The 16,022-nt window shown below is 43.0% G+C and overlaps 1 protein-coding gene across 2 annotated transcripts in view; it reads right to left on the bottom strand.

Annotated features, from left to right (window-relative positions):
* The window catches only part of RIMS2 (regulating synaptic membrane exocytosis 2), a 1,859,827-nt gene that overhangs the window by 715,317 nt on the left and 1,128,488 nt on the right, over window positions 1–16,022 (bottom strand). For both annotated transcript variants that reach the window (XM_086966100.1, XM_086966101.1), the window contains 2 exons: window positions 11,068–11,198; window positions 6,681–6,852 (listed from right to left, as the gene is read on the bottom strand). In XM_086966100.1, the coding sequence (XP_086822226.1) occupies window positions 6,681–6,852; window positions 11,068–11,198 (303 nt within the window). The remainder of the gene's footprint in view (window positions 1–6,680; window positions 6,853–11,067; window positions 11,199–16,022) is intronic.

Raw genomic sequence — 16,022 nt, 5'->3', positions numbered from 1 at the left:
GCACTTTCTGATCATATGAGTACATCCACCTAAAAATGAGCGTGATTTATTGTGATGATTGGTTGACCATTCCTTTAGTTTTGAATTTTCTAATTATAGTTCTCCTTTCATTCTTTGCTTTGCCTCTTTCTATTTTAATGTTTCTTAAGAAGATAAAACAGGAGGGGCGTGGCCAAGATCCAAAACTAAATGGCTGCCTGAGCTGGTTGCTCCGTGAGCCCTTTTCCACCCCCGGCTATCCTGCATATCAATCCTGGATCCCAGTAGTGGGTGAGCACACCATAGCGATAGCGAAACCTCCACAGCTGTGGCCCGCTGCACACAGCCTCTTGCGCCCAGTGTATTTAGCACCGGAAGTGGAGGGCCTACATAATCAGCGAAGCCGCGGGCTCGATTTGAGGACCTCGCAGTAGAGCAGCGAATGGTGGGCAGCCAGAGACCCCAGCGGGCGCCGTAGCAGTAAAGCTCTGTGAACAGTGAACCGGTCCGCGACGCGCTGTTGAAGCACCTGCAGCCGCGCCAGCCCAGCTGCTTCCTTTATAGCGCGGCCTCGGCGATCGGCGCTGGAGAGCTGATGCCAACTCGGCTGCGGAGACCATCACACTGCTCCGGGAAAGTGCAGTGAGGTGGAATTACAGAAGTGCAGTGAGGTGGAATTACAGGGGGGGTGGGTCCTGAGTGAGACTACAGCAGTGTGATTCAGCTCGCTAGCCCCCCCAGCCACTAGACTCACTGAGGGAGCTCTGAACCCCCGCAGAGGCCCGATGGATCAAGGTTCCTGGGGGGGAGGTCCCAGCTCAGGCCCATGGCTGACTAAGATGCCCTGAACATGAACATTATTTAAAGTAGCTACTTCTCGGACTGAACTGGGCAGGTAATGGGGTGTGGAGGGATTTAGTTTTGGTGGGATATCTCCCTATTCTAAGACTACTCTTAGTCCTTTGGTGTGTGACCTACGCTGGGATTTCTATCTTGGCAATGTTGGGGGGGTGGCGATACGGGATGCCACGCCCTTACGTATTCTACTAATAGTTTTTTTTCTGGGCAACAGGCACTCTGCAAGTTTCTTATGGGCAGTTTTGAGCCCAGAGTGCAGGGCAGCGGGGTAGTTGGGCAAGGGGGGGGGGTACTTGGGTTGGGGGGCTGTATTTAAGCATTGTTACGGTTTGCACACTGATAATCTATTTTGCTACTATGGCAGAGGCACCAGTCATTGGAAACCTGAGCGACGAGCAGCATGAGGGACAAAAATGTTAAGATTTTAAGCTGGTATTTCAACTGCCTGGGGGATAAAATCAAACGCGGTGTGGTCTTACAATATATCAAACGTCAGTCCCCAGACGTTGTGCTCCTGCAGGAGACGCACCTGGTGAGAAACCTCTGTAAGGCTAGGCATAGGGGAGGATATAAAATAGTTGCACATGCAGGTTTTACGCATGGTTCCAGGGTTGTTGGTATTATGATAAAAAAAAACTGCCGCTTGAGGTGGGCTCTGTCTGGACGGATGAGAGAGGCAGGTATGCGGGGATTACGGGCACATTGGAGGGTAAGACGATCACGCTAATATCGGTGTATGTACCCCATGGTCTACAGGGGTCCACCTTTACTGACTTGGGTTCCCTCCTTCTTACAGTCCCATACGGCCTTCTGGTCCTGGGTGGTGACTTTAATGCAGTGGTCTCAGGCACACTAGGCCGCCACCCTCCCAGGGAGATTGGTCCATCTGCTAGCTGGCTGCATGAACTCCTTGACACTATGGGTTGGTTGACACTTGGCGGGTCCACCACCCAGACTATATACTGAGATTTGGACCCAAATACATTCAGTGGGTAAGTCTTCTATATCGTGCTCCCCTGGCACAGGTTGTAGTTAACAACAAAATGTCTGCTGCGTTCCCACTTAGCCGTGGAACACACCAGGGCTGCCCTCTCTTTTATTTGCCCTCGCCCTGGAGCCACTTGCAGCCTGGTTCCGACAGGAGAAAATGATACGAGGATTAAGATGGTCACCCAGATGAGAAGACCGTATTTCACGTTATGCGGATGACATTTTACTCTATCGGGCCATCCCGTCGAAATCCCTGATAGTGGTTGTGGATATCCTGGCAGTGTTTGGCAGATTCTCCGGATTTACTGTTAATTGAGGTAAATCGTTGGTATTTCCCCTATGGGGGGGGATCTCCCTATTCCCCCTGGAAATTGCCCAATTCTGATCAACACAACAGGATTTACATACCTTGGCATCTTTATCTCTCATGATTCCTCGGTCCCGTATGCTCAAAATCTCCTCCCACCCCTGAACAGACTAAAAAAAGACATCAGAAGTTGGAAAGCGCATCCCGTCTCCCTCCTGGGTAGAGCATGGTAGAGCAGAATTGTTTAAAATTATGTCTCTGCCCCGTTTTCTCTATGTCCCGCAAAATGCTCTTGACCCAGTACCCGCACAATACTTTAAAGAAATAGCGGGCCTCCAGAAATAATTACTCTGAGATGGTAAACCATGCATCGCCTTCAATAAATTGATCCTGAATTGGTACGATGGAGGCATAAGCCTTCCAGATATTAAAAAATATTACCGGGCCGCTCACTTAGCCGCAATAAACCACGGCACTTATGGGCGGGGCGATGACCCAGGCTATGCCATGGACAAATGGCTGCTCCCCTAGGAAATTACAACAGAGCGCTCTATTCACGGCCCAACAGATATACTTTGACGGACCCCACCAGACACTCGATTCAGGTGTGTCATGATGCAACCAATTCTCTTGGGTCGTTGGCTACCCCCTCGCTGGGCACCCTTTTGAAAACAAAAGGCTTCGACAGATGGTACCTCATTGTCATTACGCAAATCAAAGAACTCTGGGAGGAGGGGTGAGTTAAATCCATCAACACACTACAGGTTGAATATGAATCAGCAGATACGGAATACTTCTGCTATGCCCAAATCCTACACTCACTCTGAAGGCTCCTGCCGGCGGGCACAACCCTCCCTGAGGCCTCACCCTTAGAGGACAGAATCCTGGATGGCCACCTCCCCGAAAAGACGATTTCCTTAATATACAAAAAATTTATAAACAATATGACCGACCCTCTTCAGGTATTGAGAGAGAAGTGGACAGGAGACGGGATTGAGATTGATGATGAATATTGGCAAGAGGCGGTGTCATCTCCTAAAATGGTCGCCATTCCGGCACGCCTTAGACTGGTACAGCTAAAAATCCATCACCGTGTGTACATCACCGGGCCATGCTTGGTCCACATGGGAGTCACTGACAAAGGGGATTGCAGGAGGGGGTGCTGCCAGTTAGGGACCTTTTCACACATCATTTGGGAATGCAAATTTGTTAGCACTTTGTGGCACAAGGTACATGAGGTAATATCTGAAGTACTACATATCCGTCTTTCACCGGAGGCGAGACGCTGCCTGCTCAACATTTGGGAACCCATAGACCTTAACACTCACCAGACGCAGTGGCCCACCCTGGGAGTCATGATAGCAAAAAGAAACATCGCTCAATTTTGGGGAGCGGCTAAACCACCTACGTTAGAGGCCTGGTAGAGAGATCTCGATTGGTGTATATTTAGGGAGGAGACGGTGTATGTCGCTAGGGGTTGTCCCAAAAAGTGGGCACGTATCTGGAGCCCTTGGAATAGCTATTGAGGTGAAATTTGTACTCCGCCTGAATGTCCTGAACCATGTGCCCCCCTACCCCGTGATGTTTCCTTCTTATGATATAACATAATCCTTATCTTCCATACATCGTTATTGTTTCATTCAGTTATGGCGTCCTCTGAATTGTCTATGTGAACCGATGCTTGTTTCAATAAAAATAATTATTTAAAAAAAAGAAGATAAAACAGGTCTTCAAGCATTGCTAACGGGTTGCTTGCTTGTCACTCATTTCATCTGCAGTGTGTCACATCCTACGTCATCACTTCCTCTAAACCAGGAGACCATTCTGACAGTGCATCAGTGTTTTAGCATTCTAAGATGGCTAATGTGTTAGTTCGAAATGTGGCTTTGATGCTTAAACTTCAAAACAATGATAACATATTTACAATACCTTTGCAGGATGGAAATCCACTACTATGTTTAGTTTAGCGATTGCAAACATGCCCACGATGTTTAGAAGGCAGGATATTTTATTTTTTCTACTTGTATTCTTTTAATTTATCTTGCATGTGTTTTTGAGTTTGTGTGTGTTTGATTGTATTGTGTCATAGGGTGAATGGAAGGATGAGTCAGTGGATTGATGAATGAACGCAAGATTGCAAAGATGAGTGAAAGAGTGCATGTATGATGACTTATTGAGAGTCTAACCCATAAGTGACACAAAAGTTACTGTCAATACTAGGGCAGATATAATGACATTGCCAATGCTTGTTTAGCCATGCGACCCAACTAACAGGTAAACACACGTCCATAATTTACAAAAATAACTTATTACTTCCCCTTTGAAATTCATTCCCATCATTCTAGTCCTACTCAAAACTCTACTAACCACACAAGAAATCAAGTGCACAAACCTAACACAATTGATGACCGCATTAAAGAACAACAGAAACAATTATAGAAACTATTATAGCTAATCTACTATTAACTCTAAACTTTGGTTCCGGAGTAGTGTACTACTCGCTGCAAACTGCTTCAACATCAGGTGTAGCAGGTGCTATATAAATACAACTTACAATTACAATTTACAATTGCAATACTAGCGGGTTTCTTGGTTTTCCAATAGCAGACATTATGGAAAATATTATATTTGGACGAAAGCACCTACAAATGAAAGGGTTTAAGAGACCAAAATTAGTACATCTGCTTCAATTGCTAGGAGAGGCTAAAATGCTGATAACACTAAACTGTAAATCGAAATCTGCTTCGTATGTAGCTTGCTGGTTTCCACAAACTGGGGCATCTTAGGGAAATGGAAAAACGAACAATTTGTCGGCACAGGTTTGAAATTCAGGACATCATTGAAACTACTGCTGGGCCACTGCAAACAAACTCATGCTTATATCTGGAACATACGCTGGAACAATGTGTTTAAAAAGGGCCGCCCCAAACCTCAACATGCAGCCAAAATGCCAGATATCTCACGCAATAATTACATTCCACGCTGTTCTTGAAGCGTAACACGCCATTTATTAGGACAGGTTGCTTATCTTTCAACATCCTCTCCTGTATCTCCCGCCAACGCACTCATGCATCCCGCCCCCCTCATCTTTCACCTGCTTCTTTCCCCCACCCCCGGAGGGGTTGGTGCGCCTGTACGATACTCCCCACCCCTCCAAAATACTGCCAACCAGGTAACCCCTGTAGGACGGTTACCTACCTCTGACGTGGGGGCTGCATCCCCCCAGAGGTCAGCTTCCCTGAACCCCCTGGCTGCACATAGTTCCCCCTATCGCTGATCCCGGATCTTTTCTTCTAAAGTCCTACCCCATCTGAGAAGCAGGGGGGGGGGGGAGTAATCCTGCCCCCCTCGTTCAGCTCACCCTCCCTCACTGCTGCCACTTGTAACCCAGCCCCGCCACTCCCTGCTATTGAGGTGCCCTCTGAAGGTGGGGCCCTACTCCTTGAGGCTGCTGTGCCTACTCCGGCCCAGGCCTCCTAGACAGGTCTAGTGGGGCCTCTGCTACCTGGCCCTCCCCATGCCCTGGAAAAAACACATGGGCCGATAAATTCATTTACTGGCCATCTCCCACATGACCCTCCCTCTCCAAACCACCCACCTGCAGCAGTACACCCCCTGCCAGTGCCTGGGGTGCAACCCGTTCCAGCGCTCTGCTGGGCCTGAATGTCACACCCTCGCCCCAACTCCACCCCCGCATTTGGGCCCAGGCCTCCAGTCAGTAAGATGTGGGGCTTCATCCCCCACCCCTTATCCCTCAAATCGGCATTACTGTTACTCGCGTCATCGGGTAAACGCGCAGGCAGGCTCTGCCGCCTGCTCACGAGCTTCCCCGCCTCCTTCTTTTGTTGGCCCGGCCCCTACCTGCCACCAGTTTTCTCCATGGTGGTAGCTCCTCTTGACAATCCACCACCGCTGCTGCTACACCCGCCTATGCCGACTGCGGCGTGCAGGTCATTCCGAACCAGGCTTGGTCTAGGACGCTAGGCTGCAGAAGCTCCTACCGGCCAGTCAGGCCGAGCAGGCGCGGCCCGGACCACCTCTGCGTCCGTCACCGGCATCGCCCAGATCTATGAGTCGCTCCTGGCAAACGTGCCTAAAGTGCTACCACTGTCCCCACCAATCGACTAATCGGCTTATAAGAAATAGCCGCTACCTCACTACTCTCTCCAAAAATTAACTCCCTCCCCAGTGATATCGGGCACAGGAAGAAGACGATTCTCCTCCCCTGGCCCTCATAACCTGTCTCATATCCCCACCCCCTAACCCCAACAGCCGTGTCCTTCTAACCTATCGTGCGAAAACCCCGGGGGAAGACTAGTCTGCGACTTTATTTCCCCCGGGGGCCGCATTCTTCACTGTATAACAAATGGAGAGTGGAACTCGAGGAAGAGCATGCATGCGGTGGTACTGATGACTGAGCCTTGGTTCTTTTTGTTTGTAAATGTAATGATACGAAAAAGCAGATAAATGCATATAGCATAATATGTATGTTACACTCTCTGCTCAATATTTAATAAAATGTTAAAACGCAGACTCCGAACTGTACCTCTCCTAAAAATTCACTTTCTTCTTCCCGAATACGAGCTTGATCCCAAAGTGTAATTTCCAACATTCGTTCTCGAAATTCTCTCCTATGAACCGGAGAATAAATGAATGTTTGGTTCCACTTGGGCTCCAGTGTTTTTTTCACTGTTTTTGTTCTTCTTTTGTTTTTATCACTGCAAAATATGAAAGTATGAAAGGTACATGAACAAAAAGTAAGGTGTTAATTAAATGCAGTATCAGCAGTATAACATACATTTCATAATTAATGACAGTAGTAAATAGGAAATCATCATGGCCTAACTGACAGGTCATCGAGATACATCATTTACCGAGCCGAAGGTGACTGGCGAAAAAGGAGATTCCCATCATAACCAGAGCAGCATCATGGTTGATGAAGCAGCCAACTTGCTAGAGTGCTGTACAGAACATTGCAGACCGAGCAAATAAAGCCGCTCTCTAATCGGTGATAAGCAAAGAAAAAATTTAATTCATGGGCAGAATAAGCCCATAAACTTCCAGGAAGTGCAGCACCGCTCTACTACTCATGCTGTCAACTGATAATTGTTTAAGTGGCTGCTCTGAGGTTTAGCTCCAAGCCAGTCACATGTCTTTCTTCAACAGCTCATCTCAGCTCCCCAGGCCCATTCCAAAACAGGACGAAGCCCATCCTGGCCAGAGAGCACACTCTCATCTCTAGGAGAAGTAGAAGAAAAGGAAAACTGAGGGCAATATGGTCCACAGGCCACCATGCAGTCCAGTGCCACTATACTGTTAATGTGAACAGGTGTCCATTGCCGAGGAGGAGGCCTGACCTGAAGTTCAGCCCCAAACCAGTTAATGGTCTCCTTCACCAGCTGCTATTTAAAACAGGACCAAGCCCATTCAGGCCAGATAAAGGTCTCCTTCAGCTGTGGAGAACAGTGATTAATTTGAGCTGGTGGTTTTGGGTGCTCACACTAACACTTAATTGCCAGCAGCGATCCAATGAAAGTACACCACATGGTGGCGCTGTCTGTCTAATTTTGAGCTGAGCACAACAACAGAACCTAATAAATCAATATACATTAAAAAAAGAATACATGGCGCTCATGCCAGTTTTGGGTGGCCTGGAACATGCCGAATTGTCACACTTTTAGAGGTGCAGTGGTCAGAATATTTAATATTTCTAACTTTATTTCGGTTCAAGGAACCATAAAAGTACACAATAACAACATATCAATAAAATACATAACAGATTTAATGGTACCTAATTCATTAAGGGACATCTCTGTAATAAATTAATATCATAAAAGATCTGAATACAAAAGTTGAGCACAAAATACATCTCCACAGCAAGGTGATTCCATGTCAGCTGATAGACAATTCATTGCAGAAAATAGTTTAAAAAAAGAAACTTATGAGCATATTTGTACTAAAACACAAAAGAGTAACTCTCTGTTAAACAAAGTCCAGTTTGGCAAAAATCCCAGGACGGGACTATAAATAGGCTCTATGAGGGTAGCAATATGCACTGGTTCAGGGATACTAAGAGCATTCCCTACATAAAGTGTGTGGTGCATAAGTAAAAGTGTTAAAACATCAATAGGGGCAGCTTTTGTTTCTGTTAGGATCATCCTAAAGAAGCACATTCACATATATAATGCAGGGTCAAATTAACCCCATTTGTTTGTAGTTATTCACAGTTCATCATCATGCGTATCCTCCGTATATGGCAAGCAAAAATCTATTAACACCAAATACAATTAATCGTGAGCGGGCGGTTTTTAAAATTCTTAGAACCTCAAACCCAGGCACATTGGTTTTATCCATTTCCTTCTTATGACATCGTATTCCAGACAGAAAAATAGAATGTCTGCAATGTTTTCTTTGACATCTAATGAACATTAACCCCTTTCCTGCGTCCCCGATTTTCCCGCAGTGCGGCACTTCCGCAAAACGGGCGGGGCCGCGTCGGCCATTGGCCGACGGCAGCACTGGGAAGGTAGTGCTGCCGTCGGCCAATGGCCGACGGCAGCAAGGAAGGGGTTAAGTGCATTTAGTTTCTCTCCCTACTATTTGACCATGCAATAATTTGGCTAGAACTGAGTTGATCTGGAGAGTCTCATATCGAAACTTCATAAAAATATTTTTTGCTAATTTGGGTTGGATTTCATCCAGATAAGGTTCGAAGCTTGGCAATGGTTTGAAGGTTACAAATTGTGTAGGTAGTATTCCCATTCTTCAGTCATGATGGACCATATCCGCTATGAATTCCCAATAAATGTGCTTTAGTTGGTTCTTATAGTTTGCGGTCAGTGAACTAGAATCAGTCCAGAAACTACTCAGACCCATCTCATGGAGCCAATTGCACATGTGACGGAACCAAAAAAAAGTAAGCTGGCAGTCAAGTTCCAGTAACTCCCTCAGTCCTTGTCTGTAGGGGTTTAGTTATTTTATGACCCAGATTCTTATCCAGTATAATAGGGGTCTCAGTATGGCTAAATGTTCCAGTCTCTTGATACCAGTCCTATGGAACAGAGGAATCAAAGGTGTATTTTGGGAGAGATAAGTAAACATCTGAATAGCTTTGTTTTCTCTCACAAAAATTGAATTCAAATTCTCCCTACCTCATAGTTCCGCCCCATAAAGGGCTGCTGTATGGGCTCTATATCTACAAATCTCCAGAGCTGTAGAGAGAACTTTGGACTCTGTACCTTACTGCTTTTTAACAATTGGCATAGCGTTTTGAAGAAGAACTGCTGTTGCCTTATTTATTTGAGGTTTCCATGACAGTTTTGGATCGATTGTTATACCAAGATAACTGTATCTTGGTATCTCCAGTGGTGTTCGGTCGATCACTATATCAGTCTTGAAACTTTGGTCAGTAGTTATGTTGGTCATTGGCAGCGCTGAGGGGGCAATGGGTGGTACAGTGGTGAGTGGCCTCCTGGCAATGGCCCTGACACTTCTAATTTTTACAAATTAAGCACTGTTAGAGATGTAGCAGTAGATGGCAGAATCAGCCCATAGACGCCCAAGCATTCCAGCACCATATTAATGGTAATGTAATGATACCAGGCAGACATAACCCTAACCTAGCACCCTATCCCTTGACGTCCAGCCTTAGGCGCCTCTGCAAAGGCCCAAAGTCACTAAAAAACGATTCCTCTTTGGGCAGGTTAGGACTTCAGACTAAGCCGAAGACTCTGCTTGCTATCAGTACACATCATCTGCGGGAACACCTACCGATCTGCAACTCTTGGTCCCTGAAGGCTTCAACTTCTGACCATCCCCTCATTCAAAGAACTAATAGAAACATACACTAGCCTCAAAACAGACATCCTCATTCTTTGCACTTCATCTGTCTCCTCTCTTTCCTCTTCTCTTTGTTTTAATAAGTTGCGATGATGTATCTTCTCTCCCACCTCGCTACTCTGTTCCAGAATATTTAGAGGTTATAATTCTAAGATGATCTGGACATTTTTAGTAATATCAATAAAGGAGCATAACACTTTAATTTATATCTTGACTTGTGCCACTCTTTTCAATCCAGTCCCTCAAAGTCAATCCATGATAGGTTTCTTACCTTGTTCTCCACATAAGCCGCAATATAATCTGTGTATATAGACGAGAATTTTTTTTGGTGCATGTTTTTCGTTCATTTCCAATGTTGTATCATTGCGGATGTACACAATAGTATACTTTACATGTATATGATTTTATATTATTTGTTTATCATGTACTGTGCCATGTGGATGTATAGCATCATTGTGTGTGCGCTTACATGGTGTTCGTATCCATTGCATTATAGCCCTGAAGAAGTCCATTGTTATTGACGAAACACATTAGCTGTCTTCGCTTTACACGCGACACATATTATTTTTAGTTCAAAAAGTACGTTTATTAGGCAAACAAGTGATAAAGTACAGTAGACACATTTTAAGAAAAGAAAATAAAGACAAGATTTGAATAAAGATCACATATGTGATTGGGACCCCTTTTTTGTTCCTTTTGAAGTGGTACACCTCTACACTTTGTATTACTGTTCAAACTTTGTCCCAAGGATTGCACCTTGGCAGCAGGTGCTTGTAGTGTGAGCACACACCTTTAAATGTTTTGATAATTACACCTCTGGAACTCGGGTCAGGTGCAGCACTCTAGGGTCCGCAGCCTTCGCCGTATGGTATATTGACTCGTAATTCCATGTTAACTCACTGGAAGGACCCGCCACAATTGTCAGTGTTGGCCTCAGTCTTTCCTTGCACAATAAATGGGGACATTATAATGACAAAATAAATAATAAAGTTCAATGCTCAAGTGAGAGTAAAGTTGCACATGCAGCTGAAACAGAAATTGGGAAGGCAGTAGTACAGTTAATTTATGATTACATTTTTCTATGCTATTCATACCTTCGATCTGGGAGAAAGTAAATTTTTACATAAGGATTCCTCGGCCGGCCGTCGTCTCTTGATGGAAGGTCCTTTGCTCCCAGTATCGTGACTATCAACTGATGACCTACTTTGTCATACCACAGTTTTATCTGTAAAGTAAAAATATATGCTAATGTTATTTGTCCATGAAATCACTTTATGCCACTACCAGGGCTCATCATTTAATAGGAGACTGGCTCTTTAGTTCACTGTACTACCAAAGAAGAGTAAGATAAACAGGTTGCAAACCAACTGAAATGATTCTAATGACACAAAAGTAAAAAATAAATATAGCGATTGTAAACAAATGAATTAAACGTCATGCGTTGAGAGATAGAGGCACATCTAAAAAATATTAAACCACAAACTTTGAAAACTATTGGTTATCAATCATAGCTCTTAACGTCATAGTTTGCTAACTTCAAAGATTGGCATATTTGCAATGTTTATTCAAGGTCTGAGCCACTTGGAAGATAGTGTTGAAAAATAAATAATCGGCTGTCTGTAAATAATAAAGAAAGAAAAAACTGACAAACAATAGTGGTGCAAGCCATTGCAAGATTTGAATTATATTAGTCAGAGGAAGATGATGATTAGATTTGAAATATATATATACTGGTATCTTTTTGCGCTATAGTAGAAGATTCTTGCTAGAGATTATTCGTAAAGGTCATGATGAGAATTAAAAATCTGAAGCTATTACTATAATGCAAACCATAAACACGCATGACTTTACCACGCAAGCCTAACTACACTTAAAACACATTCTCATCAACATTATGACATTTTCTATTGTACCACAACCACACATTACATTGCATTACATCTCATGTATATGTATATATTACCCAGTAACTTTTGCTACTGGGCTGGTATTGTTAGCACCATATTAAATAGAAATTGCTCTTTTGATTTGCTAATAACTTGGGCACCCTTTGGCGAATCTTCAGAAAACATTTCAATAAAAGTGCTCACCCACCTGAGCTTCTTCTGGAAAGTTTCAAGGTGATCTGTTAAGCAGGAGGCAAGACAAAAGGGATCCCCAAACACATTTTTCTCATGTGATTTTCCATAGGAACATTGAATAGTGATACTGTAAAAACGGCTGAAAGGAATAACACCAAATTTGTCTGAAAGCTCGATCTTGATGCAGAAAGCATGTTGTTTGTGATTTAGTGTAAATCTGCTCAGTAGTTTTTGAAAAATTGAAGCTCAAATGATGTGTATATTTCATGCCAGGGTTTTAAAGCGGATCCATCATGGTAGATCTGAGAACTCAAGCTCGTGTTGTGATTGGCTGGCTGAAACCTGAAGGAATAAATGCAGCTGCCATCTTAGGACTCAGTCCCGAAGAGGGAATGGGTGCCATGCCTGAACAGACCGTGCACCCAACCCCATACTACACACAGCTGAAGCCTCCATGCAGCGGGAATGCCCATCTGTAGGGGGTTGGTTACAGGGCTTGGCTATGGGTCATTTGCAGCGGGGATGGGCACTCACCATGAATTGCTTTTAGCCTCACACATTATATCTCCTATTACATGTTCAATGACTGCATTGATAGCATCCCTAATGATAACTGACAAAGCATTATTGATGACAACCAAATGCATGAGGAAGGAGAGAGTTAGTTATTTTAGGAAATGAGGTACAGTTACTTGAGATAACATATCTGGTGAATTTAAGTGGTTTTGTTAGTTTAAAATGTTTTGTTATAACTGACATTTTCACGTAACTTTAGCCTTTTTTTCAGTGAATACACACATTACCCCTAAATAACCCATCCACGAACTCTAAAAACTCCCTTTTCTAAAGCCTAAAAAACACTTACTGCTTCCTTAGCATTGCTCATTCCAGAACTCTAAAAAACTCCCTTCTAAATCCAAACACTTCCCTTTCCTGACCTAAAAGTTTACTCAACTAGTTGGCGTCTGTGGCCTTTCCCATATAGTATATTTTAGTTCCATCTATATGGCTCAACTCATTTTGCCCTAGCAAAACTTGAACCTCTTCAGAACATGGCAGTAAGAACTGTTTGGGCCCTGAAAATAATTCAAATGTGTTTCAGGCGCAAAAGAAAAACTGAGCTTGCTGCCCAGAGCCGTCTATGAATTTGGACCTTCTTTTCTCTCAGAGCTGACTGTTCCATATTGCTCAATAGGAACACTGCGTTCCAATATGTCTTTACTGATCAAAGTGCTGAAGACCTGTAAAGTTCGAGCCAGTTGGTTCAAGTATTTGGAATAGTCTTCCACTGAATATCAAACCAATTCATAACTTTTAAAGATTTTAAAAAAGCAGTCCGTGCCTATCTTTTGGTGAAGTCGGAGCGCCTGATTTAGAGTTTAAGGGAGAGGGTACTCCATTGCAACTGCGATGAAGTACTCTCTCTGCCAAACCCTTGGTCTGCCATCTGATTTACACGTGGCTGGGCCATTTGCATTTCAGCGATCGGGCCGCCCAATTTGGAGTGGTGGCCATATGGTCAGTTTTCATCCTCCCTCACCACTGTGTACAACATGGTGATAAGGGACAGTGAAAATGTTTAAATTGCCTCCACCCTTTGTGTGTGGATCATTACTTTCTTTCAAAAACAAAGTACTGCTTTGGGTTTTTGTTTTTGAAAAACAAAACCAAATTAAATGTTTGATGGGTGCTGTCATGTTTCATGCAGCCTTTTGTCTAACTTGTAACATATTGACAGAACTGCTGTGACGGCATCTCCTGGCAATGTTAAACAATGTCCACAGGGACAGCGGACATGTTTAAATGTGGATGACAGGACTTACATCAGGGCAACTGAGTATTTTACTCCATCGCCTTGATGGAGTAAAGCCTGTCTTCTGTGATCTTATTCAGGCCCTTATTCTAACTGGTTGTGTTTTCTGATTGAGCCCGGTTCTATGAAGAGCCTGCGGCTAAAATGTGTTGTGTAATAAGAATTATGTTATGGTTGACCTGCATTTGTTTTCAAAGAAAACTGCTGAAGTGTAGCACTAAATGACAGGTTTGCATTTTAAGTAATTATGTTTCATTTTGCTGAAATGTTATCCAATTACACAAAATGAAAATATGCGACTTTCGCACACCCCTACTTAAAAGTAGTGTACAATTCCTTTAGGACCGAGTTGGACGGAAGTAGAGGTAGATGCAATAAATAATGTTTTTACAACAATTCAATGATCAGGTATGTATGCCTTCAAGGGATTTTATTTCACAATAATTTGTCTCTTTACCAGAGAGTTTCAACTTATAGGGGTCAAATGAATAGACACCTTTCTTTTTTGGAAAATAATTCCTATTCTTAATTAATTTGACACCATTGAATCTATGGTAGCGTCTAAGTCTGTATCATTTAGTTTACTCCTACAATGTATTAGGTAAACTTACACATGCTGTCAAAGAAGTCATATGAAACAAGAAAAAAAAACTGGGGGTGTATATAGAAAAATAGATGATTTTATCTTGGTCAAATGAATTACAGGGTACAAATATAAACAATTTATACTAATGCAACAGATAGGTAACACTATTACTCAGGTGACCTCACTGTGACATTAAAAGACACCTTTCTTCAAATTATTAATTAAAAATAAATCATAAAGGAGAAGGTGTAAGTCGACGTTTCGGTCTCTACGTTGTCATACACGAGACCATCTTCAGGACAGAAATAAATGTTACAGTTGACCCCTGATGTAGTCATATAAAGGGGCACAAGATGATAAATTTCTTGTGTAGGCACACCGGATATCTTCCTGGAATAGTTCTGAAGCTCTGCACAGGAACGGTGTTCTAATTTTAGAAGAATTTTTAATTCTTTATTTCTTTCTTGAATCACTCGAAGCGTAGCGTGCCATTCAGAGAATTGGCATGTCTTTTGATATCATTTACAACAATTCAGCACCCTTGGATGTATTTCCTTGGCTGAATGTCGATAGAGTAATGTTTTGTGAATCTGGGTACAGAGGATCATGTTTCTGCTTCAGAAGTATTCACTAGTGGTATCTTACTCATACAATATGTAGAGCAGACAGCAAGCACGTGTTTGTGGGTCTCCTATTCTGCTTCCACAGGACTTAAATTCAAATAATGAATGAACCTGACAGCTGAACAAGTTTCCAATACTTTTATAAAGTTTTAAAAAATTCAAAGTCCACCAATTTAACCCAACCCGACCCAAATTAAATTTATTTTATAATATCTGATTGAACATACCATATTTCAATACAATTTGCAATTGCTATGCTGCCTCACAGTTATCTGCAGTTTTACCCATATGCATGTGAAAGGGGCCTAAGGAAGGCACAAAGTACAAACTTTAAGAAATTGCGTTATCCAGACATTGTATTACATCAAGTACATCATTAAAAGTCCTTCTCCTACAAACTGGAAGGTGATTATGCAGGATTTGCTTATCGTTGGAATGTTGAGTGCATGTCTTCTCATGGCAGATGACAAAGCAGAGGTCACCAAGCTCATTCAATACAATCTATCCTTGCTTGTAGCACATACAATATTGATTTCTGAATGTGATGCAGGTTTCGAAAAGGGAGCACCAAACTTTGGTTCTATAGCCAATGTTAATTTTTTTTATCTAAGATGCACTTTGCTTGCTGATGCGTTGTAGGTTTCATCTACCTGATCACGAGTACTTATTAAAACCAAAACTCAATCTTCCAAGTAATTCAGTTGTAATATTCCACACCCAACACTAGATGGCAGGAGACTGCATAGCATGTGATCTATAACACATACTTTAAAAACATAGCTGGACATATTGGAGAATGTTTCTCAAACATCTCCTAAGAGGAAAAGAACATAGCAACAGAATGAGTGATGGAGAATGTAATGTGTGCTTTCACTTCTTTGAGGGTGCAAAATAGGGAGTAACTGCATCACAGGCAAGTTTAAAACAAGCACCTAAGGAGTCACTC

The sequence above is a fragment of the Lissotriton vulgaris genome, chromosome 4_1, assembly GCF_964263255.1.
Source record: "Lissotriton vulgaris chromosome 4_1, aLisVul1.2, whole genome shotgun sequence".
NCBI classification, from domain to species: Eukaryota; Metazoa; Chordata; class Amphibia; order Caudata; family Salamandridae; genus Lissotriton; species Lissotriton vulgaris.
This window is presented reverse-complemented; position numbering and strand designations above follow the sequence as displayed.